The 27,500-nt window shown below is 47.5% G+C and overlaps 1 protein-coding gene across 7 annotated transcripts in view; it reads right to left on the reverse strand.

Annotated features, from left to right (window-relative positions):
- The window catches only part of LOC122550332 (pituitary adenylate cyclase-activating polypeptide type I receptor-like), a 293,382-nt gene that overhangs the window by 134,448 nt on the left and 131,434 nt on the right, over window positions 1-27,500 (reverse strand). For all 7 annotated transcript variants that reach the window (XM_087987625.1, XM_087987620.1, XM_087987624.1 and 4 more), the window contains one exon: window positions 25,961-26,048. In XM_087987625.1, coding sequence (XP_087843751.1) covers window positions 25,961-26,048 — 88 coding nt within the window. The remainder of the gene's footprint in view (window positions 1-25,960; window positions 26,049-27,500) is intronic.

The raw sequence follows: 27,500 nt of genomic DNA on the forward strand, positions 1-27,500 counted from the left end.
TTTCGGGAAGGATGTGGAAGCATTGGAAAAGCTGCAGAGGAGATTTATCAGGATGTTGCCTGGTCTGGAGGGAAGGTCTTATGAGGAAAGGCTGAGAGACTTGAACCTGTTCTCATTGGTATGAGGAACGCAGGGTCATGGGGATGTGTCTGGGTGGGATGCTATCCTGAGGGTCAGTATGGGCTGAATTCCTGCCTGCGCACTGTAGAGATTCTCTGTTTCAGTGATGGGAAAGAGCTTCAATTATGAAAGAAAATAAAGCCAACATATAGGGCTCTTGGTAGTGGTAATGTCTCTGTCTCCAGATCAGGAGTGGGGGGAGCCCCTGGGTTCAAATCTCACCTGCTTCTGGGGTATCTGACAGCATCTCTGTAATGGTTGGATCAAAAAAAAGGGTTTAAAAAAAGACCCACCCTCCTTCCATCATCTTTGATCAATTGCAGTGTCCATAACGAAATTATTTGTAAATATTCAATTAGTTGCTTGGATACCTGACTGGTGGAGATTGGTAGGGGAAGACAGTTTTGATGGTTTGGTGATGGGAAAAGAATAAATGCTCTTATGTGTGTAAGAACAATTCTGGATATACGCAAGAGGAAAAGCAGACCCACCCTCCTGGTCTGGCTTACATGTGACTCCAGACCCATAGCAATGAGGTTGACTCCTAACTGCTCTCTGAGTAATTAGGGATGGGCAATAGATGCTGGGTCTGGACAGCGATGCCCTCATCCTGTGCATGAATAAAAGACAGGGAAGGCGTTTCTTCCTGTTTATACGCTCCTAATTAAAGAAAAAACAAATAAAGCAGATGCAGGTGCGGCTCTTGAGGCATAGGTAATGCCTCCACCTCTCAGCCAGGAGGCCTAGGTGCAAATCCCACCTGCTCCAGGGTCATGTAATGACATTTCTATAACAGATTGATCAGAAGGTATTTGATACAATGGAAATCTTATATGTTAAGTGCTTTTGTGCTCATCGAATCCCCCACAGTGTGGAAAAGGGCATTAAGCCTATCAAATCTATACTGACATTCCAAAGAGCAACCCACCCTCCTATCCCTGTGACCCTACATTCCCAATGGTTAATCTACCTAGCCCACACATCCCTGGACAGTATGAGCAATTTCCCTGGCCAATTCACCCTAACCCGCACATCCCTGGATACTATGGGCAATTTCCCATGGCTAATCCACCCTAACCTGCACATCCCTGGATACTATGCACAATTTCCCATGGCCAATCCACCCTAACCTGCACATCCCTGGACACTATGGCCAATTTCCCTTGGCCAATCCACCCTAACCTGCACATCCCTGGACACTATGGCCAATTTCCCATGGTCAATCCACCCTAACCTGCACATCCCTGGACACTATGGCCAATTTCCCATGGTCAATCCACCCTAACCTGCACATCTTTAGATTGTGGGAGGAAACCCAGGCAGACACGGGGAGAATGTGCAAACTCCACCCTGACAGTCACCCGAGGCTGGATTCGATCCCGAATCCCTGGCGCTGTGTGAGGCAGCAGTGCTAACCACTGAGCTGCTGTGCAGTGATAGGAGCCATACCTTTGGACTAAATGCTCCATGTTCACGTCCCATTTGCTCCAGAGGTGTGTAATAATCTTCCTGAATAGATTGAGATAGAATCACGCTATGACTGTATGAAATATCTTTTGTGGGTGGAATATTGGAGGGGTTGAGGTTAGCAGCGTGGGCGAATTTAAGGGGAATTTGGGTAAAGCAGACCCAGTCCATTTAGATTTAGGCCTTCCTGCTGTTCCCCCCTCCCTGACAGATGGTTTACATTTCTTTTAATGGGTTTTCCATGTAAATAATTCGGTTGGTAACGTGGGTGATTTACTGGTGGTTGGTAATAAATGAAAATAAAAAGAAAACCCCAGTGATTTGGTGATGGGAAAACAAAAGTTTAATTATACTCAACAACAGTCCTGGATACATAAAGACAAATTACAGCAGACACAGTGATGGCTTTGCAGAACTGACTGTCCTGGGTTGGGTCTAGCCACAAGTTTCTCACAAGTAGCCACTCTGTTTTGGTGTTCAGCAATAAATGATATTCCTTTCCAGTTTGGCATCCTGAGTTATTACAGTGTGGGCGTGCTCCGGTTTCCTCCCCCAGTCCAAAGATGTGCAGGTTAGGGTGGATTAGCCATAGGGAATGCAGGGTGATAGGGTAGCAGGGTTGGGATGCTCTTCAGACAGTCAGATTAGATCCCCTACAGTGTGGAAACAGGCCTTTCGGCCCAACAAGTCCACACTGACCCTCCGAAGAGCAACCCACCCAGGTCCATTTCCCTCTGACTAATGCACCTAACACTATGGACGATTTAGCCAGGCCAATTCACCTAACCTGCACATCTTTGGACTGTGGGAGGAAACCCGGAGGAAACCCACACAGACACGGGGAGAATGTGCAAACTCCACACAGACAGTCGCCCGAGGCGGGAATTGAACCCGGGTCCCTGGAGCTGTGAGGCAGAGGTGCTAACCACCAAGCCACTGTGACGCCAACAGTGTGGACTTGATGGGCTGAATGGCCTGCTTCCATACTGTAGGGATTTTGCCTTTATTAATTCATTCACAGGATGGCAAAAGTGAGGACTGCAGATGCTGGAAATCAGAGTTTAGATCAGAGTGGTGCTGGAAAAGCACAGCAGGTCAGGCAGCATCCGAGGACCAGGAAAATCGGCTATTCATTCCTGATGAAGGGCTTTTTCCCAAATCGTTGATTTTCCTCATTCACAGGATGGGTAGACCAACATTTATTGCCCATCCCAGAGGGCAGTTAAGAGTCAACTACATCCCTGTGGGTCTGGAGTCACATGTAGGCCAGACCAGGGAAGGATTGCAGTTTCCTTCCCTAATGGGTTTTTCTGACAATGGATTCATGGTCATCATTTACACTCTTTAATTCCAGATTTTGACTGGATTCGAATTCTACCTGCCATGTTGGGATCCGAATTCAGGTCTCCAGAACCTTACCTGGAGTCTCTGGATTAACAGTCCAGCGATAATACCACTGGGCCATCACTTCCCCCAGAAACACTCTCTGTTTCGACGAAATATAATTTGGGGGTGGAATATGGATCTCTGTCCTATTATAGTGGCTGCGGTTAGCAGCCGTGGGTGGATTTAAACAGATCGGAGAGAAGGGGCCGAGATGGATCGTACCAAAACATCGCTGGGTGATCCGGTCAACACATGCCATCTATCATGTCAACTCACAAAAGGGGGGCTAGGGTTTACATTACACAGCACTCGGTCTGCCTGGGAGAGGGGGAAGTGGTTTGAGAGCAGGTCAAGTTAGCAGAAACTGTTGCCCCTTTGCAAATACTGTAGTAATTTGCCGATTAGCTTAGATGAAGCAGGGGGATGTGCCCCCCTACCCCCGTGAGGAATACAGTACAGAGTTTGTTCCTACTCTGATAATTCTAGGTAGTGCCACACTGGGGTTGTTCAATCCTCTGAAGACTTGAATAAAGAGGGATGGTGGTAAATTCTTTTGAATTGTTTTATTTGTATTTCCTGAATTAATCTTTGTGAGCCGAGCTGTTCAGAATGAATGTTTCCTCAGGGCCTATTAAATAAATTACGTGGGAGTTCTTATCTATGTGATACTCAGACAATGATAATTATGACTCAGTTCGACTTCAGATTGTGTACCGGAGTGCAATGATTTCAGTTTGTGCAGGTTTGCGAGAACAGGAGAGAGAGAGAGAGAGAGATCCTCATTGTTCCACCATCAGCGTCTGACAAAGTTATTTTTTGCGTGTCAACGATGCAAGAAACAACAGTCACAGAAGAGACTTGGAATTCCACCTGAAAACCAACACGCCAAAGACACTGAAGGCAAGTGGGAGAAACAGCGCACCGCCACAGAGACAGCAGCAATTGGCCATTCGGCCCTTCCAGCCATTCAGTATGATCATCCAACTCAGTCCCCTCTGTCCATTTTTCCCTCGTATCTCAGGACTAGGAGCAGGAGGAGGCCATTCAGCCCCTCTCGCCTGCTCTGTCATTTGATATCATCATGGCTGATCTCAACTCTGCCTCAACTCCACTTTCCTGCCCACTCCCCATCACCCTTCAATCCGTTACTCATTAAAAATCTGTCTACCCCCCTCCTTCAAAGTCCCAGCATCCATCGCACTCTGCAGGGAGTGAATTCCTCAGATTTATGACCCTTTGAGAGCAGTAAGTCCTTCTCATTTCTGTTTTAAGTCTGCTGTCCCTCATCCTAAAACTATAACCTCTCGTTCTAAATTACCCCACGTGAGGAAACGTCCTCTCTATTTTTACTTTGTCATCTTAAATACGTCAGTTAGATCTCTTATTATTCCAGTCTCCAGGGAGTACGGTCCTAAACTGCTCAATCTTTTTTCACAAGAGAAATCCCTCACCTCTGGAATCAATCTAGTGAACCCCCTCTGGATTAATTCCAATGCCACTACACCCTTCTTCAAACAAAGAGACCACTACTCCAGGTGAGAGGAGACTACTCCAGGGGTGATCCCCCTAATGCCTAGTACAGTTGCAGCAACATTTCCCCACTTTTATACTCTATTCCTTTAGCAATAAATGCCAAAATTCCATTTGCCTTCCTTATTAGCTGTGTACTAGATTTCTGTGATTCATGCACAAGGACACCCAGGTCCCTCTGCACTGAAGCAGTCTGAAGTCTCTCTCAAGTTAGACAATAAGCTGACTTTCTAATCCTCTTTGATCCCTTTAGCCCTAAGAAATAAATCTCTCTCCTTCGTGAAAGCATTCAATGTTTTGTCCTTGATGGTTTTCGGTGGCAGAGAATTCCATGACTGCCAACTCTTTGGGTCATAGGGACACAGAGTCATACACCCCGGAAACAGATCCTTTGGTTCAACTAGTCCACACCAACCATGTTCCCAAACTAAACTAGTCCCAGCTGCCTGTGCTTGGCCCATATCCCTACAAATTTATCCTAAATTTCTTTTAAACATTGTAACTTTCTCTGGCAGTTCATTCCATACACAAACCACTCTCTATGAAGAAAAATTGCCCCTTGTGCCTTTATTAAATCTTTCTCCTCTCACCTTGAAATTATGCTCCTTAGTTTTGAACTCCCCATCACAGGGAATAAACGTTTGCCATTTACCCTATCCATGCCCTCATGATTTTTTAAACCTCTATAACGTCACCCCTCTGCCTCCTACGCTCCAGGGAAAACAGCCCCAGCCTATCCAATCTACTTTTACATCTCACACCCTCCATTCCCAGCAACCTCCTGGTAAATCTGGTCTGAACCCTCTCCAGTTTAATAATATCCTCCCTATAACAGGGCGACCAGAACTGGACACAGTATTCCAGACGAAGCCTCACCAACGTCCTGTATAACCTCAACATGACGTCCCAACTCCTATACTCAAAGACCTGAGCAATGAAGGCAGGCGTGCTAAACACCTTCTTAACCACACTGTCTGCCTGTGACAAGAAATTTCTCTTCATCTGTCTCCTCAGTGGCCTACACCGTGTCCTTAAACCGTAGCCCCTGGTTCTAGACCCCCTGGTTCTTAGATTAGATTAGATTAGATTCCCCACAGTGTGGAAACATGCCCTTCAGCCCAACCAGTCCACACCAACCCTCCAAAGAGTAACCCATCCCCCTCTGACTAATGCACCTAACACTATGGGCAATTTAGCATGGCCAATTCATCTGACCTGCTCATCTTTGGACTGTGGGAGGAAACCGAAGCACCCGGAGGAAACCCACACTGACACGGGGAGAATGTGCAAACTCCACACAGGCAGAACTCTGCTTGCATTTACACTGTCTGGTCCTGTTTGAATTTTACAGGTTTTCTATGAGACCACCGTCATCTGTCTAAGCTCCAGTAAATGTAGTCCTAACTAGTCCAAAATCTCAGTGTACATCATCAGTGGTGCTATCCCTGGAATCAGTCTGGTGAGCACCTCACTTTTGACTTGACATATTACAATCTTTTACAGCAACATTGGCCCAGAACTCCTGGTCAGTGTCCTTTATCCAACACTGACCACAGAAATGACCAGTTTCTTGTTCACTAATTTCTCCATTCAATATGGGGATCTTCCAGACTCAATCAGCACAGCAAGGCAAGCCTCAGAGGGAGGATAGCTCTAATCATAGGTGATAGTGTAGATTAGATTAGACTAAATTACTTACAGTGTGGAAAAAGGCCCTTCATCCCAACAAGTCCACAGCGACCCGCCGAAGCGCAACCCACCCATACCCCTACATTTACCCCTTCACCTAACACATGGGGCAATTTAGCCTGGCCAATTCACCTGACCTGCACATCTTTGGACTGTGGGAGGAAACCGGAGCATCCGGAGGAAACCCACGCAGACACGGGGAGAATGTGCAAACTGCCTGAGGTGGGAATTGAACCCAGGTCTCTGGTGCCGTGAGGCAGCAGTGTAGTGGTGTTGTCAATAGCCTGTTGCTCTTAGAGCCTCATGCAAAGTTCTTCAGACTGTGGTTCAAATCCTGTCATGGTGGATCTGGAATTGAATGCAATTTTCTTTTTATTATAGAATCTCTACAGTGTGGAAACAGGCCCTTCAGCCCAACAAGTCCACACTGACCCCTCGAAGAACAGCCCACAAAGATCCATTCCCCTACATTTTACCCCAGACTAATGCACCTAACCTACACATCCCTGAACACTAAGGGCAATTTAGCATGGCCAATTCACCCTGACCTGCACATCTTTGGACTGTGAGAGGAAACCGGAGCACCCGGAGGAAACCGATGCAGACACGGGGAGAATGTGCAAACTCCACACAGTCAGTCACCCGAGGGTGGAGATGGTGAGTGACTTGGAGGGGAACGTGCAGGAGGTGGTGTTCCCATATATCTGCTGCCCCTTGTCCTTCTGGATGGAAGTGGGCGTGGGTTTGCAACATTTACAATGTGTTCCCAGGGGCATGTGTCAGTGTTTACAGGGAGACCCTGGGGGAGAGTGTGTCAGTGTTTACAGGGGGTCACTGGGGGAGAGTGTGTCAGTGTTTACAGGGAGACCCTGGGGGAGAGTGTGTCAGTGTTTACAGGGGGTCACTGGGGGAGAGTGTGTCAGTGTTTACAGGGAGACCCTGGGGGAGAGTGTGTCAGTGTTTACAAGGAGACCCTGGGGGGAGTGTGTCAGTGTTTACAGGGAGACCCTGGGGGAGAGTGTGTCAGTGTTTACAGGGAGACCCTGGGGGGAGTGTGTCAGTATTTACAGGGAGACCCTGGGGGGGAGTGTGTCAGTGTTTACAGGGAGACCCTGGGGGGAGTGTGTCAGTGTTTACAGGGAGACCCTGGGGGGGAGTGTGTCAGTGTTTACAGGGAGACCCTGGGGGAGAGTGTGTCAGTGTTTACAGGGAGACCCTGGGGGGAGTGTGTCAGTGTTTACAGGGAGACCCTGGGGGGGAGTGTGTCAGTGTTTACAGGGAGACCCTGGGGAGAGTGTGTCAGTGTTTACAGGGAGACCCTGGGGGGGAGTGTGTCAGTGTTTACAGGGAGACCCTGGGGGGGAGTGTGTCAGTGTTTACAGGGAGACCCTGGGGGGAGTGTGTCAGTGTTTACAGGGAGACCCTGGGGGGGAGTGTGTCAGTGTTTATAGGGAGACCCTGGGGGGAGTGTGTCAGTGTTTACAGGGAGACCCTGGGGGGAGAGTGTGTCAGTGTTTACAGGGAGACCCTGGGGGGGGGAGTGTGTCAGTGTTTACAGGGAGACCCTGGGGGAGAGTGTGTCAGTGTTTACAGGGAGACCCTGGGGGGAGTGTGTCAGTGTTTACAGGGAGACCCTGGGGGGGAGTGTGTCAGTGTTTACAGGGAGACCCTGGGGGGAGTGTGTCAGTGTTTATAGGGAGACCCTGGGGGGGGGGGAGTGTGTCAGTGTTTACAGGGAGACCCTGGGGGGAGTGTGTCAGTGTTTACAGGGAGACCCTGGGGGGAGTGTGTCAGTGTTTACAGGTTGACCCTGGGGGAGAGTGTGTCAGTGTTTACAGGGAGACCCTGGGGGGAGTGTGTCAGTGTTTACAGGTTGACCCTGGGGGTGTGTGTGTCAGTGTTTATAGGGAGACCCTGGGGGGAGTGTGTCAGTGTTTACAGGTTGACCCTGGGGGTGTGTGTGTCAGTGTTTATAGGGAGACCCTGGGGGGGAGTGTGTCAGTGTTTACAGGGAGACCCTGGGGGGGAGTGTGTCAGTGTTTACAGGGAGACCCTGGGGGGAGTGTGTCAGTGTTTATGGGGGGTCACTGGGGGGGGGGGGGGGGAGAGTGTGTCAGTGTTTATAGGGGGTCACTGGGGGGGAGTGTGTCAGTGTTTACAGGGAGACCCTGGGGGGGAGTGTGTCAGTGTTTACAGGGAGACCCTGGGGGGAGTGTGTCAGTGTTTACAGGGAGACCCTGGGGGGAGTGTGTCAGTGTTTACAGGGAGACCCTGGGGGGAGTGTGTCAGTGTTTATGGGGGGTCACTGGGGGGGGGGGGGAGAGTGTGTCAGTGTTTACAGGGAGACCCTGGGGGTGTGTGTGTCAGTGTTTATAGGGGGTCACTGGGGGGGAGTGTGTCAGTGTTTACAGGGAGACCCTGGGGGGAGTGTGTCAGTGTTTATAGGGGGTCACTGGGGGGGAGTGTGTCAGTGTTTACAGGGAGACCCTGGGGGGAGTGTGTCAGTGTTTACAGGTTGACCCTGGGGGAGAGTGTGTCAGTGTTTACAGGGAGACCCTGGGGGGGAGTGTGTCAGTGTTTATAGGGGGTCACTGGGGGGGAGTGTGTCAGTGTTTACAGGGAGACCCTGGGGGGAAAGTGTCAGTATTTATAGATGGTCACCATGTGGGGGGGCAGGGAGTGTGTCAGTATTTACAGTGAGTCTCCTGGGAGAGTGCGATAATATTTAATGGGTTGAATACATCCCCATTTACAGATTTGTAGTCTCTGGGTGTGTTAGGTACTCTGACAATGCTTCATTGTGGGTGGTGTTCCTCTGGGATATCCTCATCAAGACACTTAACAGCGATTCACTTTAGACTGTAGAAGCACACTCGGTGTTGTCAGTGTTAGATTAACACTGGTTCAGACTGGCCTTTCTCCCTGTCAGCCCTGTCTGGTCTGTACTGGTCTGAAGAAGGCCAGGAATGTTCCTTCTGACCTGGAAGCTATTCCTTAAACTACATCTCGGGATGGGGTCAGCCCTTCATGATCACATTGCTGTTTGTGAACTTGCTGTCAGCAAATGGGTTTCTGTGATCCCAATCCGACAGTAGCGTCGAAAAGCACTCCTTGGGAGATCCTGCGGTTGCGAAGGTTGCTACACAAATGCAGGTCTCGCTGGTGCTCTTGCAACTGCAGAGCTGGTGCTGAGGAGGTGATGGGTCCGCAACCCTGCCTTGTCTCTGTGCACGTGGTGGTATGACTGCGACAGGTTTCAGGGACCAGGGACACAGATGGTCCAATGCTGCTGATTCTCTTGCTGTGGTTACTTGTTAACTGTTTAATTCATAATAATTCTTGACTCGCAGCTGGGATCCGGGGCCTACAGAGCTGTCAGTCTGCTACAAGCGCTAAATCAGAGCTGCCTGTTAAGTGACAGAAAAATTATTTGCTCTGCCAAAGACATGCATGTAATATCCAAATTAAGATAGGGCTCCGTCCGGCAGCACCTTAGCAGGAGTGCTCATCGGTCCAGACCAGTTTAGAGGGTCTTGTGTCTAAGTGTGACAGGCAACCTGAGGTGGAGAATTACCCTGGGATCACAGAAAGAGGCCGTTCAGTCCTTCGGATCCGCGTTCGCTCTCCAAATAAGCCGTTCTCCAATCTGAATACCCCCCTGACCTTGCCCCTACTCTCAGGCAGTACATTCCAGACCCCCAACCACTCAATGCCTGAAAATATTACCCCTGCTCCTTTTCCCTGCCCCAATACAAAGATGTGTAGGCTAGGGTGGATTGGCCATGCTAAATTACCCATACTGTTCAGGGATTTGTAGTTTAGGATGGATTGGCTGTGTTAAATTGCCCATAGTGTTCAGGGTTGTGCAGGTTAGGGTGGATTGGCCATGCTAAAGTGGCCATAATGTTCAGGGATGTGTAAACTAGGTGCATTAGTCAGGGGTAAATGTAGAGTAATAGGGTACGGAATTGTGTCTGGGCGGGTTACTCTTCGGAGGGTCGGTGTGGACTGGTTGGGCCTGTTTCTGTACTGTATGGATTTTATTCTATGATTTTGACGATTACTGTAAATTTCCGCACCCCAGTCAGATGTGCTCACCCCCCCCCCCCCCCACACCTCCAGAAATTTCTTTCCAGGGAAGAATTCAGATTGACTTAAAGACCACAGGACATCCCAAACCACTTAGGAAACACAGTTGCTGTGGTAATATCAGGAAACGTCACCATCTCAGTGTCTCGGCTCCAAAAAACACAGCAACAAAAACAGAAGTTACTGGAAAAGCTCAGCAGGTCTGGCAGCATCTGTGGAGAGAAATCAGAATTAACGTCTCAGGTCCGGTGACCCTTCCCCGCAAACGTAGGCCTTGTTACTGTGGGAATGGCAGTAGGAGCAGGCCCTGGCTAAGGGCAACCTGAAGTCTAACCCACGGGCAATACAATTAGCACACTACCCAGACAGCAGCGTGAGAGTGGGAGGGACGGTGGGGGAGGTGGGTTGTGAACAGAAGACAGTCCTGGACACATTGAGGGAGGACGGGAGAGGAGTGGGAATGGGGGGGGTCCACACAGAATTGTGAAGGACACTCCATAGGTAACGTTCCCGGGTTTTCAGTAACACATCCACACCTGCTGCTGGCTGTTCCCTGTCATAGAATCATAGAGATGTACAGCACGGAAACAGACCCTTTGGTCCAACCTGTCCATGCCAACCAGATATCCCAACCCAATCTAGTCTCACCTGCCAGCACCCAGCCCATATCCCTCCAAATCCTTCCTATTCATATACCCATCCAAATGCCTCTTAAGTGTTACAATTGTACCAGCCTCCACCACTTCCTCTGGCAGCTCATTCCATACACGTACCACCCTCTGCGTGAAAAAGTTGCCCCTTAGGTCTCTTTTATATCTTTCCCCTCTCATCTTAAACCTATGCCCTCTAGTTCTGGATTCCCTGACCCCAGGGAAAAGATTTTGTCTATTTATCCTATCCATGCCCCTCATAATTTTGTAAACCTCTATAAGGTCACCACTCAGCCTCCGACGCTCCAGGGAAAACAGCCCCAGCCTGTTCAGCCTCTCCCTGTAGCTCAGATCCTCCAACCCTGGTAACATCCTTGTAAATCTTTTCTGAACCCTTTCAAGTTTCACAACATCTTTCCGATAGGAAGGAGACCAGAATTGAATGCAATATTCCAACAGTGGCCTAACCAATGTCCTGTACAGCCGCAACATGACCTCCCAACTCCTGTACTCAATACTCTGACCAAAAAGGAACGCAAACCAAATACCTTCTTCACTATCCGATCTACCTGCGACTCTACTTTCAAGGAGCTATCAACCTGCACTCCAAGGTGTCTTTGTTCATCAACACTCCCTCGGACCTTACCATTAAGTGTATAAGTACTGCTAAGATTTGTTTTCCCAAAATGCAGCACCTCGCATTTATCTGAATTAAACTCCATTTGCCACTTCTCAGCCCATTGGCCCATCTGGTCAAGATCCTGTTGTAATCTGAGGTAACCATCTTCGCTGTCCACTACACCTCCAATTTTGGTATCATCTGTAAACGTACTAACTATACATCCTGGGCTCACATCCAAATCATTTATATAAACGATGAAAAGTAGAGGGCCCAACACCGATCCTTGTGACACTCCACTGGTCACAGGCCTCCAGTCTGAAAAACAACCTTCCACCACCACCCTCTGTCTTCTACCTTTGAGCCAGTTCTGTAACCAAATGGCTAGTTCTCCCTGTATTCCATTAGATCTAACCTTGCTAATCAGTCTCCCATGGGGAACCTTGTCGAACACCTTACTGAAGCCCATATAGATCACATCTACTGCTCTGCCCTCATCAATCCTCTTTGTTACTTCGGACTGGTTTGCTTTACTCCCACCCCCCCCAATCAGCTGCTCGTTTTCCTCCCCTCACCACGATATTCGGAGAGTGAGGACAGCTCTTGCAATAGCAAGCCCATGGTTTCTTGATACTTGAGCTATGGCTGATTCTCTCCCCCCCCGTCTCTCCACTTCCCTTCTCCATCCCTCCCCTCCCCCCTCCCTTCCTCTGCCCCTCTTTCCCTTCCCCTCCTCTCCCACTCCCTTCCCCTCCCCTCCCCCTCCCTACCCTCCCCTCCCCTCCCCCTGCCTTCCCCTCCTCTGCCCTTCATTCCCCTCCCTCCCTCCCCATCCCTAGCCTCCACTCCTCCCTCCTTTTCCCCCTCTGCTCCCCTCTTCCCAGTTCCCCTCCCCACTCCCCCTTGCCTTCCCCTCTCCCCCCTCTAACCCCTCCTCCCCCTATCCTGCTCTGTGTGCTCCCACTGGGGTCAGCGTTGGGGTCCTAGGACTCCAACCTCAGAGAGTCGGACAATCAGTTTGTGGGTGACCTGTGATGCGGTTACCTGGTAACTAGTGAGGGGGATAGAAATGGGCCGGTCAGATGGACAGATCAGTACCAGACGGAATTCAGTCTGGATCAGTGGGAGGTGATGCATCAACAGGGGGGTGGTTTCTTTCGGATGTCAGAATTAATAAAGGGAACCATGTGTGGCGACTAAGAAACAGGCCGGGGTGGGGCGAGGGGTGGATTTCAATAGCGAGTAACTCCCCTCCTGACTCCCCAAAGCCTGTCCACCATCTACAAGGCCCAAGTCAGGAGGGTGATGGAATATTCCCCCCTTGCCCTGGATGGGTGCAGCTCCAACAACACTCATCACACCTAACCCTGTAATGGGAACCCTCTGAAGAATGGTCACTGGACTCGAAATGTTAACTCTGATTTCTCTCCCACAGATACTGCCAGATGTGCTGAGTTCTTCCGGTAATTTCTACACTTGTTTCGGGTCCAGCACTACACTGTCCCCCTGTGGTTAGCACTGCTACCTCACAGCACCTGGGTCCCCGGTTCAATTCCAGCCTTGGGGGACTGTCGGTGTGGAGTTTGTACGTTCGCCCTGTATCTCTGTGGGTACCCTCCGGGTGCTCCAGTTTCCCCCAACAGTCCAAAAGATGTGCAGGTTAGGTGAATTGGCTGTGCTAAGTTGCCCATAGTGTGAGGTACATTAGTCAGAGGGAAGTGGGTCTGGATGGGTTCTTCAGGAGGTCAGTGCGGACTGGTTAGGCCGAAGGGCCTGTTTCCACACTGTAGGGAATCTAATCTAAACTGCATGTTGACTTAAGTTTGTCATTGTTATAATTTTAACTTTTAATAATAAAATGTTTCTTCTTAAAGACTCCTAGCATTAAAATAAAGGCCACCCATTCTTGCCTTAGACCCTTGAAACTCAGCACGGTTGCCTAGGTTTCTTCACTGAGGTATGCTGTGTCACTGTTGCACTAACACTGTGTGTCCTCTCTCCCTGCTGTTAAATTCCTCCCAGCAGCACCAGCAAACTCCCCTCCATGGATGTTGATCCCATTCTGATTCAGGTGTAGGAGGACTCACTTGAGGAGGTCCCAATTCCCCCTGGAAACAGCCCCAGTAATCCAGGAATTGAAAAAAAAGACACATCCCCTCCTGCACCGATGCTTGAGCGACATCTCCATTAGCCCTGTATTTCTGTACTCCCAGAACACAAGGCCAGAATGGATGAAAATTCACAAGGCATGATTAGTAAGTTTGCAGATGACCTGAAAGTCGGCGATATTGTGGACAGTGAGGAAGGTTCTTAGAAATTGCAGCAGGACCTTGATCAGCCGGGGACGTGGGCCGAGAAATGGCAAATGGATTTTAATATTGATAAGTGTGAGGTCTTGCATTTTGGAAAGTCAAATGGGGTGGCACAGTGGCTCAGTGTTTAGCACTGCTGCCTTATAGTGCCAGGGAGTTTGGTTCAGTTCCAGCCTCGGGCAACTTTTTGTGTGGAGTTTGCACATTCTCCCTGCATCTGCCTGGGGTTTCTCTGGGTGCTCTGGTTTCCTCCCACAGTCCAAAAGTTGTGTAGGTCAGGTGAATTGGCCATGCTAAATTGCTTGTAGTGTTAAGTGCATTAGTCAGAGGGAAATGGGTCTGGGTGGGTTACTCTTCAGAGGGTCGGTGTGGACTGGTTAGGCCGAAGGGCCTGTTTCCACACTGTAGGGAATCTAATCTAAAATCAAGGTAGGAGTTTCATGCTGAATTGTAGGGCCTTAAGGAGGGTAGTGGAACAGAGGGACCTTGGAGTTCAGGTGCACGATTCTCTGAGAGTGGAGTCCCAGGAGACAGGGCAGTGAAGAAGGCTTTTGGCAAACTGTACTTCATCAGTCAGGGCACAGAGTATAGAAGTTGGGAAGTTATTTTGCAGTTGTGCAGGACATAGGTGAGACTGCACTTGGAGTATTGTCAAGTTTAGAGTGGTGATGGGAAAGCACAGCAGGTCAGGCAGCATCCGAGGAGCAGATGTTTCGGACAAAAGTTTCCTGATGAAGGGCTTTTGCCCGAAACATTGATTTTCCTGCTCCTTGGATGCTGCCTGACCTGCTGTGCTTTCCCAGCACCACTCTAATCTTGACTCTAATCTCCAGCATCTGTAGTCCTCACTTTAGCCTACTTGGAGTATTGTGTTCAGTTTTGGTCACCTTGCTATTGGAAGGATGTTATTAAACAGGAAAGAGTGCAGAAGAAATGTATATGGACGTTGCCAAGACTCAGGGGCCTGAGCTATAGGGAGAGGTTAAACAAACAAGGACTTTTCTCTTTAGAGCATAGGAGACTGAGGGGGATCTTATAGAAGTGTATGATATCAAGAGAGGCATGGATAGGCTGGATGCACTCAGTCGTTTCCCCACGGTTGGGGAAGCGAAGACTAGAGGGCATCAGTTTAAGGTTAGAGGGGAAAGAATATAAAGGAACCTGAGGGGTAACTTTTTTACACAGAGGGTGGTACGCATATGGAATGAGCTGCCAGCGGAAGTGGTTGAGGAGGGTACACTAACAACATTTAAAAGGCATTTGGACAAATACTTGGACGGGAAAGGGTTAGAAGGATATGGGCCAAGTGTAGGGGAATGGGGTTAGCATGGATGGACATTTTGTCCAGTCTGGGCCAAAGGGCCTGTCTCCGTGCTGTAGGACTCTATGACTCTATGATCAACAGGGTTGGTGGAAAGGCAGAACATGGGAAATAAAGGAAGGTCGAGTTAAAATAATATCAGTGCGTGGGAGCAAGTGGAACATCACAGTAATGAAAGGTACAGAAAGCATCAACATATTTGGTGTGGCATGGTGGCTCAATGGTTAGCACTGCTGCCTCACAGCACCAGGGACCCAGGTTCGATTCCAGCCTCGGGTGACTGTCTTGTGGAGTTTGCACATTCTGTCTGGGTTTCCACCCACAGTCCAAACCTGAGCAGGTCCAGTGGATTGGCCATGGGAAATTGCCCATAGTGTCCAGGGATGTGTAAGTTAAGGTGCATTAGGTATGGGGTTTAAGGGGGATGGGTTTAGCTGGGATATTTTTCTGAAAGTCATTGTGGATTTGTTGGGCCAATTGGCTTGTTGCCACTCTGTGGGGATTCTGAATCTAATCAACCATGAGCAGAGATGGAAGTAATTGCAACATTACACACTCACATAACCTGATCGACTTATATTGTGCAACACAATATGATGAATACTTTTTTTTTCAACCTTGAAACTCAGATGGAAATGGATACAGTGTTAGGACACTGTAAACACTGATAGCACAATAAATGTATATCATCACCTGTCAAAAACTGGAAACATCAGACGAAATCAAATTCAAATCAATTAATTTGCCAAATGCACACCAGATTTGTATGACTCTATTTCTGACACTTTACAGAAATATAACGTTTTGTCCTGTGCCGTGTGGGGAAACAGATATAGAGCAGATGAAAGATAATAACACATCCAGCTACTGGGAGATACAAGGCTTTGTTCAGGAAATAGTGACTTTAGGAAATAAAAAGTATGATTTTATCTAATAGGACTTTTGGAATATTGCGTGCAATTCTGGTCTCTCTCCTATCGGAAGGACATTGTGAAATTTGGAAGGGTTCAGAAAAGATTTACAAGGATGTTGCCAGGGTTGAAGAATTTGAGCTACAGGGAGAGGCTGAATAAGCTGGGGCTGTTTTCCCTGGAGCGTCGGAGGCTGAGGGGTAACCTTACAGAGGTTTATAAAATCATGAGGGGCATGGATAGGGTAAATAGACAAAGTCTTTTCTCCGTGCTGGGGGAGTGTAAAACTAGAGGGTTTAGGGTGAGAGGGGAAATATTTAAAAGGGACCTAAGGGGCAACTTTTTCATGCAGAGGGTAGTACATGTATGGAATGAGCTGCCAGAGGAAGTGGTGGAGGCTGGTACAATGACAACATTTTAAAGGCACCAGATAGATATATGAATAGGAAGGGTTTGGAGGGATATAGGTCAAGTGCTGGCAGGTGGGACTAGATTGGGTTGGGATAACTGGTCAGCAGTTGGACCAAAGGGTCTGTTTCCGTGCTGTACATCTCCATGGCAAATGGAATGTTAGTCTATGTTCAAAGAGAATGGAGTGTAGAAACAGGGACATTTTTGCTAAAACGATGTCAGGCACCTAACAGAGCACAGCTGAAACACTGTGTACAGTTTTAGGCCCTTTTTCAAAGGAAAAATATTTCAGCATTGGAGGCAGTCCGAGAAAGGACTGAATATGGAGGGACTTTCTGATGAGGAGAGGTGAATAGGTTGGGCCTGTACTCATTGGAGTTTAGGAGAAGGAGAGGCGACCTTATTGAAGTGCATAAGATTCTTAGGGGACTTGACAGGGGAGATTGGAGGGGCTGTTTCCCCTTGGGGGAGAGTCTAGGACCAGAGCGTGCAATCTCAGAATGAGGAGGGGGGGTCACCCACTTAAGACCGGGATGAGGAGGAATTTCCCCTCTCAGAGGGGAGTGAATCTGTTTACCCCAGAGGGCCGCTGAGGTTGGGTCGTTACATATATTCAAGGCTGAGACAGATTTTAATCAGTAGGATAATAGAGGATTGCAGGGTGAAGGCAAGCAAGTGGAGTTGAGGATTATCAGATGTTAATATGAAATTATCTTCCCTTGTCTCATCTTTCCAACTGCAATATTACATTTGGCTTCAATTTTTGCATCCACAGCATAACCCCTTGTTTTCCTGTGAAGGAACGGCGATATATTTCCAAGTCAGGATGGTGAGTACACCCTGCTGCTACTGAGTGTCGGTGGGGGAGGGAGTGGATGTTTGTGGATGTGGTGCCAATCAAGCGGGTGTTGTTGGAGATGCCCCCATCCAGGCAAGGGGGGAGTATTCCATCACCCTCCTGACTTGTGCTTTGGAGATGGTGGACAGGCTTTGGGGAGTCAGGAGGGGAGTTACTCACTGCAGGATTCCCAGCCTCTGACCTGCTCTTGCAGCCACTGTGTTTAAATGGCTAGTCCAGTTCAGTTTTGGTAACCCTCACCCACCACCTCCTTACCCACACCCCTCCCAATGTTGACAGTGGGGGATTCAGTGGTAGTACTGTTGAATATCAAGGGGAGTTGGTTAGATTTTCTCTTGTTGGTGATGGTCATAGCCTGGCATTTGAGTGGCGTGACTATTACCTGCCACTTGTCAGCCCAAGTCTGGATATTGTCTGGATCTGAATTTGAACATGGACTGCTTCAGTAGCGGAGGAGTTGCGAATGGTGCTGAACACTGTGCAATATTTGGCAAACATCCCGACTTCTGACTTTATGATGGAGGGAAGGTCATTGATGAAGCAGCTGAAGATGGTTGGGGTCTAGGACACTCCCCTGAGGGACTCCTGCAGAGATGTCCTGGAGCTGAGATGACTGACCTCCAACAACCTCGACCATCTTCCTGTGTACCAGGTATGACCCCAACCAGTGGAGAGCTTGCCCCCTGATACCCATTGATTCCAGTTTTGCCAGGGCTCCTTGATGCCACCCTCAGTCGAATGCAGCCTTGATGTCAAGGGCTGTCCCTCTCCCCTCACTCTCTGGAATTCAGCTCTTTTGTCCATGTTTGACCCAAGGCTGTAATGAGGTCAGGAGCTGAGTGACCCTGGAGGAACCCAAACTGGGACTGACTCATACAATAGACAATAGACAATAGGTGCAGGAGTAGGCCATTCAGCCCTTCGAGCCTGCACCGCCATTCAATATGATCATGGCCGATCATCCTTAATCAGTATCCTGTTCCTGCCTTATCTCCATAACCCTTGTTTCCACTATCTTTGAGAGCTCTATCCAACTCTTTCTTAAATGAATCCAGAGACTGGGCCTCCACTGCCCTCTGGGGCAGAGCATTCCACACCGCCACCACTCTCTGGGTGAAGAAGTTTCTTCTCATCTCTGTCCTAAATGGTCTACCCCGTATTCTTAAGCTGTGTCCTCTGGTTCGGCACTCACCCATCAGCGGAAACATGTTTCCTGCCTCCAGAGTGTCCAATCCTTTCATAATCTTATATGTCTCAATCAGATCCCCTCTTAGTCTTCTAAACTCAAGGGTATACAAGCCCAATCGCTTCAGTCTTTCAGTGTAAGGTAATCCCGCCATTCCAGGAATTGACCTCGTGAATCTACGCTGCACTCCCTCAATAGCCAGAATGTCTTTCCTCAAATTTGGAGACCAGAACCACACACAATATTCCAGGTGTGGTCTCACCAGGGCCCTGTATAGCTGCAGAAGAACCTCTTTGCTTCTATACTCAATCCCTCTTGTTATGAAGGCCAGCATGCTATTAGCCTTCTTCACTACCTGCTGTACCTGCATGCTTACCTTCATTGACTGGTGTACAAGAACACCCAGATCTCTTTGTACTGCCCCTTTACCTAAATTGATTCCATTGAGGTAGTAATTTGCCTTCCTGTTCTTGCCACCAAAGTGGATAACCATATATTTATCCACATTAAACTGCAACTGCCATGCATCTGCCCACTCACCTAACTTGTCCAGGTCACCCTGTAATCACCTAGCATCCTCCTCACATTTCACCCTGCCACCCAGCTTAGTATCATCAGCAAATTTGCTAATGTTATTGCTGATACCATCTTCTATATTATTAACATATATTGTAAAAAGCTGTGGCCCCAGCACGGATCCCTGCGGTGCCTGCCATTCCGAAATGGAGCCGTTTATCACTGCCCTTTGTTTCCTATCAGCCAACCAATTTTCAATCCAATCTAGTACTTTGCCCCCAATACCATGCGCCCTAATTTTACACACTAACCTCCTGTGTGGGACTTTATCAAAAGTTTTCTGAAGGTCCAGGTACACTACATCGACTGGATATCCCTTGTCCATCTACAGAGTTACATCCTCAAAAAATTCAAGAAGATTAGTCAAGCATGATTTCCTCTTCATAAATCCATGCTGACTTTGTCCTATCCTGTTATTACTATCCAGATGTGCCGTAATTTCATCCTTTATAATAGACTCCAGCATCTTTCCCACCACTGAGGTCAGACTAACTGGTCTATAATTTCCTGCTTTCTCTCTCCCACCTTTCTTAAAAAGTGGTATAACATTAGCCACGCTCCAATCCACAGGAACTGATCCCACATCTATCGAACTCTGGAAAATAATCACCAACGCATCCATGATTTCTCGAGCCACCTCCTTCAGTACCCTGGGATGTAGACCATCAGGCCCCGGAGACTTATCAACCGTCAGACCTAACAGTCTCTCCAACACCAAATCCTGGCAAATATAAATTCCCTTAAGTTCAGGTCCTTCAGCCACTGTTACCTCAGGGAGATTGCTTGTGTCTTCCCCAGTGAACACAGATCTGAAGTACCCATTTAATTCTTCTGCCATTTCTTTGTTCCCCGTAATATATTCCCCTGTTTCTGTCTTCAAAGGCCCAATTTTAGTCCTAACCATTTTTTTGCCTTGCACATACCTAAAAAAGCTTTTACTATCCTCCTTTATATTATTGGCCAGTTTCCCTTCATACCTCATTTTTCCTCTGCGTATTTCCTTCTTAGTAATCCTCTGTTGCTCTTTAAAAGCTTCCCAGTCCTCAGTTTTCCCACTTATCTTTGCTCTGTTATACTTTTTCTCTTTTAACTTTATATGTTTCTTTACTTCCCTCGTCAGCCACGGCCGCCCATGCCTCCTCCTGGGATCTTTCTTCCTTTTAGGAATGAACTGATCCTGCAACTTCTGCATTATACACAGAAATATCCGCCATTGTTCCTCCACGGTCATCCCTGCTAAGGTATTGCACCATTGAACTTTGGCCAGCTCCTCCCTCATAGCTCCATAGTTCCCTTTATTCAACAGAAGTACTGTCACTCCTGACTGTACCCTCTCCCTCTCAAATTGCAGATTGAAGCTTAATGTATTATGGTCACTACTTCCCAATGGCTCCTTCACTTCGAGGTCTCTGACCAATTCTGGTTCGTTGCACAATACCAGATCCAGAATTGCCTTCTCCCTGGTCGGCTCCAGCACCAGCTGCTCTAAGAATCCATCTCGGAGGCACTCCACAAAGTCTCTTTCTTGAGGCCCAATACCATCCTGATTCTCCCAGTCTACCTGGGAGTATGGAAGAGGCACTTTGGCCCCATCAAGTCTGCATTACCAAAGATACACTTCCCTCGTCCCACTGTCCTTCACGCGGGCCATAGCCTTGAATGTTATGACATTGAGCGCTCATCCAAGTTATTTTTAAATGTGAGGTTTCCTGCCTCAACTCTCCCTCCCAGGTAGTGCATTCCAGGCTTCCACCACCCTCTGGATGACAAAAGGTTTGTCCTCAAATCCCCTCAAAACGTCCCACCTCACTTTCAGTTAAAACCCCCTTATTATTAACCTTGTGACCAAGGGGAATAGCTGCTATTAACTTATCCTGTCCAAGCCCCTCATGACCTTATACACCTCTATCCAGTCCCCACTCAGACTTCTCTGCTCTGTAGAAAACATCCTGAGCTTATTCAGCCTCTGTTCATCACTGAACTGCTCCATCCCAGGCTGCTCCCTCACCACCAGACGCCTGGAGGAAGAACGCCTCATCTTCCGCCTCAGGACCCTTCAACCCCAGGGCATCAATGTGGACTTCAACAGTTTCTTCATTTCCCCTTCCCCCACCTCACTTCAGTTCCAACCTTCCAGCTCAGCACTGTCCCTATGACTTGTCCTACCTGCTTATCTTCCTTTCCACCTATCCACTCCACCCTCCCCCCCGACCTATCACCTTCATCCCCTCCCCCACTCACCTATTGTACTCTATGCTACTTTATCCCCACCCCCACCCTCCTCTAGCTTATCTCTCCATGCTTCAGGCTCTCTGCCTTTATTCCTGATGAAGGGCTTTTGCCCGAAATGTCGATTTTACTGCTCCTCGGATGCTGCCTGAACTGCTGTGCTTTTCCAGCACCACTCGTCCATAACCTAATCTAATCCCATTTGCCAGCACCCAGCCCATATCCCCCCAAACCCTTCCTATTCACACACCCATCCAGATGCCTTTTAAATGTTGTAACTGTACCAGCCTCCACCACTTCCTCTGGCAGCTCATTCCATACATGTACCACCCTCTGTGTGAAAAAGTTGTCTCTTAGGTCCCTTTTAAATATTTCCCCTTTCACCCTAAACCTGTGCCCTCTAGTTCAGGACTCCCAGACCCTGGGGAAAAGACCTTGTCTGTTTACCCTATCCATGCCCCTCATGGTTTTATAAGGTCACGCCCTCCTGTACCCTAACACCACTCTCCTCACTGCCAACCACCTGACCCACCTTCACATCATCTCCAAATGCACTTAGCATCCTCCTCACCCTCTCATTACATCGCTTATGAATATTACAACCAACAAGGGACCCAGCACTGATCCCTGTGGTACTGCACACTGGGCTCCAGTCACACAAGCAGCCTTTTCTCACCTCCCCCTGTCTCCAGCGCTCAGCTCATTGCGGTTCCAGTGTGTCAGATTATGCTGGGTCCTGTCAGCTTTTACCTTCTGCATCAGTTTCACACATGGGACCCTGCCCAGGCCCTTGCTGGAATCCATATAAACCCCATCAAATGCACTGTCCTCATCTACACTTGCTTCATAGTTTGAGCAGGAGCTTTATATTTCAAACATGGATGGAAATTCATATCTTAAATGGGCTCATTTTAATGATTCTTGGATTAATTCTAAATCCTTCTTTCTTTCCATACGTCTTTTCCTCACCATGACTTTTGTCCAAACACCCTTCCCCGCCCTGCCCATGTAATTCAAAGAAAGGTTACACCAAACATAAATGGCAACAGATGTTTGACTAATGATGGGCTGAAGGGCCGTTTTTATTCCCTGCTGTATATGACACTGGATAAGAATCTAACCTCCCACCCGGTGATCTGGGCAACTGCCAACGATGGCATGGTGATGAGACATGGGGGGGGTGGGGGTCAGAAATGGGGGGTCACGGTCGAAGGATATAGGGTAGGCCGTTAAGGATGGAGAGTCATCACCCAGAGAGTGGGTATCTCTGTGGAATTCTCTGCCACAGAAATTGTTTGGGGCCAAAACAGTGAGTGTTGTCCAGAAGGAGTTTGATCTAGTTTTTAAACCTCAAATGGGGAGTAAGTGGAAATGAGTTGGAGAATCAGCCATGATCCTCTTGAATGGCAGAGCAGGCTGCAAGGGCTGAATGGCATCCTCCGATTTCCTTTGTTTCTATTTGACCCTTTAAAGTGACCATGGGATCTTGGATTCTGATGATGCGGTGTGCGTCAACAAATGACTTCTCTGTACAAGAAGATGATTGTACAAAGGTATGGTTACCACTGTACACACTGCACTCATGTAAGGATGAGAATTGATTGTGTTGTTGTTTACTTGAAACTTCCAAACCCACGACCACTTCCATCTTGAAGGACAAGGGGCAGCAGGTACATGGGAACACCATCCCCTGCAACTTCCCTAACAAGCCACTCACCATCCTGACTTGGAAATATATCACCATTCCTTCACTGTCGCTGGGTCAAAAATCCTGGAACTCCCTCCCTAAGGGCACAGCAGGTGGACTGCAGCGGTTCAAGAAGGCAGCTCACCCCCACCTTCTCAAGGGGGCAACTAGGGACGGGTAATAAATACAGGGCCCAGCCAGCAACATCCACATCCCATGAGTGAAAACAATAATAAAAATTGGAGTGTTAATACTAAAAAGAGACAACGCTCTGATATCCAGTGCAGAGGGACATGGAGAGTGGGTGGTGACGGTCAAGAGGTATTATCGCTGTTAATTCAGAGACTGCAGTCATGTTCTGGAAGTCTGGATTCAAATCCTGGCATGGCAGAATTTGAAGTCAGTAATTAAAAAAACTAAATCTGGAATTAGAGTCTAATGATGAAAATTGTGTTTTGCTAATGTCCTTGAGGGAAGGAAACTGCCATCCTTACCCAGTCTGGCCTAGATGTGATTCCAGACCCACAGCTACGTGGTTGACTCTAACTACCCTCGGGGCATTGAGGGATGGACAGTAAATGCTGCCCAGCCGGCAATTCCGCATCCTGCAAATGAATTATTTTTTTTAAAATAGTGTTGCAATGTTGGCCATTGCGACAGACACAGTTTGCCATGTAGTTCACACAATTGTTTGAGGAACTTTGTGGTTCCTCTCACACACCAGCATACCCTGTCTTCCGCCAGCATTTTAAAGGTTTGATTTTTCATGGAAACATAGAGAGCCCTAGATCAGAACAAGTGCATGGCTTTGCAAACCATTCGCTGTTCATGTCGGACAGAAGGTGTGGCTCATCAGAGAGAGTTTAACAGAGCCATTAGAAATTCCACTAATGTGCAGATTCAAGACTTTAACAATCAAATATACAATATGTTACATCAATGTTACAAACGACCAGCAGAAATCATGAGTCTAACTTTCAAACACACTTGTCAATTGTCAGAAAATTTCACCCATGTCACTAATGCCCTTTAGGGAAGGAAACTGTCATCCTTACCTGGTCTGGCCTACACGTGACTCCAGACCCACAGCAATGTGGGTGACTTAGGGATGGGCTTGTCAGTGATGCCCACACCCATGAATGAATTTTATAAAATCGCACTTAGAGCACCTCAGAATTTGTTTTGACCAAACGATGGTGCAAAGGATTAAGTGATATGAAAATCTGTAATTCTGTCAGGAAATCTGTAAAATTAGCTCATATACAGACAGTATTTTTAGATTAGATTACCTACAGTGTGGAAACAGGCCCTTCGGCCTAACAAGTCCACACTGACCCTGCGAAGAGTAACCCACCCAGAACCATTCTCCTACAACTAATGCACCTAACACTACGGGCAATTTAGCATGGCCAGTTCACCTATCCTACACATCTTTGCACTGTGGGAGGAAACCGGAGCACCCGGAGGAAACCCACGCAGGCACAGGGAGAATGTGCAAACTCCGCACAGTAAGTTGCCCAAGGTGGGAATTGAACCCAAGCCGCTGGCGCTGTGAGGCAGCAGTGCTAACCACTGAGCCACCGTGCCACGCTTGAGATATCGATGACAATGCATCCCTTTACTGTGAAGCAGATTGTCTGTTTTTGTTCAGTTAAGAATTCAGCTTTTTGTAAGGTCTAACAATAAACATTTCAAAGCTCTTTTCTAGACCCACAGGCAGCAGTAAAGAAAATCACTTGAATTAATAGTCTTTGCAGTACATCAACCGACTGTAAAGTCACAATGGAACTGTGAGTACAATTGCCTTGGCATTGATCATCCAGCTGCTATTGAGGTGGATTTGAAGGTTTTGTGTAATTTACATTAGAGTTGTCATGTTACTAATACCTTGAGGTGAATGTGCAGAACACTGTCTGTCAAGTGGAGACATTACTTCCATGTGGATCTGTTCCTATACATAAATGAAGTGGACAAAGTCAGAAGGCACATGATACCAGGTTATAGTCCAACAGTTTTATTTTAAACTGCAAGCTTTCCGAGCACTGCTCCTTTGCCGGGTGAAGGAGCAGAGCCTTGAAAGCTTGTGACTTTTAACTAAACCTGTTTGACTATAACCTGGGGTCAGGTGACTTCTGAGCTTGTCCACCCCAGTCCAACACCGGCACCTCCACATCATAAATAAATCTTTAATTACCCAGTCCTCGATGAAACTATGACCATTATTCCAATACAACCCAGAATTTATTCTTAAAAGAAGCATTTTGAAGGAATTATTAAACAATTGGACTCTCACATTTAACTCTGCAAGGACAAATGGAAATACTCCCCAGTTCTAAAGCTGGGATTCTCGGTAATGATATTGGTTAACTTAGTCACGTTGTTTCTGCTGTAATATGGCTGGAAGTTATAGTCTCCTCAGAAAATGTTACTGCACTGAAAACCCCCAGGATTGAGGACATCATGTTACAGGACAAAGTCTATTCTCGCAATGCTGATCAAACGTCTGCAAGCATCTGAAATCTCTCCTGGTTGGGTTTTCGTCTAACGATGTGTTTATCTTGCAGTGATTAAAAGGAGTCGAACTGTTGAAGAATAAGAATATAGAACATAGAAAAGTACAGCACAGAACAGGCCCTTTGGCCCACGATGTTGTGCCGAGGTTTAATCCTAATACAAAGTGTTTGTTCAATCTCTACTGGCTCCTCATTCCCTAGGATAACTTCTCCATTTCAATTGTTTACTTTAGCTACTCCCTTCCTTTTGATAAACTCGGAACGATTCTCACAGTCTGCTTCTCTGTTTTAAATCGGGCCAGTTCTCTCATTTTCTTTTCATTTTCTTTCTGGTAGCCCTGAGCTCGTTTCTGAAGCGTTCCCTACCTTCAGGCTTGCTACTATACATTGCAATTGAATTCTTACCAAACGCAGTTTCATCGTCTTCGCTCAACTTGTTCAGGCAACGTTCCATTTCCCGTTTAATCATACACTCTGGGTGGAAGCCATTAGCCTAAAAGAGAAAGCAAATTGCAATAGCACTTCTGAGAAACTTAAAACCCATTAGCATAGAGCAGGACCTCCAGCACACATTGTAAATCCAACCTGTGTATCCCAATAATTCTCTCCATTTGACGGAATAATATGGAGAAATCCCTAAGATCCACGTTGGACCCAATCCAGTTGGTTTGGCAAAGGAAAGGCTGGATTGAACTTTGGAGTCCAAAGCTAGTCATACAAGTTTACCGCAAGGGTGCCCTCAAGTGAGGAACAGGAACAAAACAGCCTGGCTGTGTACCATACTCAAACACTGGCATGGCTTCAGGGGATAGCGCATGCATTCCTGGCTACTTTCCATTTGAATGTCTGCCTGATGGATAGTGGTGGTAAACGTCAATAGAGGACACAACGGAGCTACAATTCCTGCAAATGTTGCTGAATTCAGAGCAGGGACCTTGAGGGAATCCTCAATCCATTCCAGCACAAACTCTCTGGGCCAGAACGGACTCCCTTGGTGCTGTTGTGATATTGGGCATCTGTTAAACTCGTGCCCGATTAATGTTGGGAGCGAAAGTGAATCTTTGTCCTGTTCCTCTTCAATCTGACAGACCGGGAGAATGGGGTTGAGAAACTTGTCAGCTATAATTGAATGCTGGAGCAGATGCGATGGGCTGAATGGCCTAATTTCTGTTCCTATGTTTTCTGGTCAAAGCCTGCCTGTCTGTTTGTGACGAGAGCGAGAGTGATGAGAGTTGTTCCATCTCACAACTTAAGTGGTTGAAGAAGCAACTCACCCCCACCTTTTCAAGGGGCAACTAGGCATGGGTAATAAATGCTGGGCCCAGCCAGCGATATCCATGTCCCATGAATAAATAAAGAAAAATGTGATAAAAACAGCATTGTTCAGAAGAGAATGGTTTCTGCTGTTGCACCATTGCCAGCCACATATTGGAACAAGATCCAGTAACATCAACATACACTGAAAAGGGTCAAAATAAAATACCAAGTGGTCCAAATTTGCTATTTGTGTTCCAGTTTTGGCATAACTGCAGGTTCCACACTGTCGGAGGATTTATGAGATTAATTGACATGGTGGAAATTCATTGGAAATATCACAGGAGCACAATAACCTGAGGAAACAATGTTAGATATGTTACAAAACAACTTACACACAGACACACAAACACAGATACACACATGCACACACACAAAACAGATACACACACAAACACAGATACACACACACAAAACAGATACACACACTAACACAGATACACACACAGGTACAAAGACACAGACATACACACAAACACAGATATACACACTGATACACAGACACAGACACACACACAAACACAGATACACACACACTCATTCATACACACACACACATGCACACACTCACGCATACACACAGATAAACAAACACACATGCACACACGCGCACACACACACACAGATAAGC

Source organism: Chiloscyllium plagiosum, unplaced genomic scaffold (assembly GCF_037043375.1).
Source record: "Chiloscyllium plagiosum isolate Xiang-an unplaced genomic scaffold, Cpla_swu_hap1 HiC_scaffold_5, whole genome shotgun sequence".
Classification (NCBI taxonomy): domain Eukaryota; kingdom Metazoa; phylum Chordata; class Chondrichthyes; order Orectolobiformes; family Hemiscylliidae; genus Chiloscyllium; species Chiloscyllium plagiosum.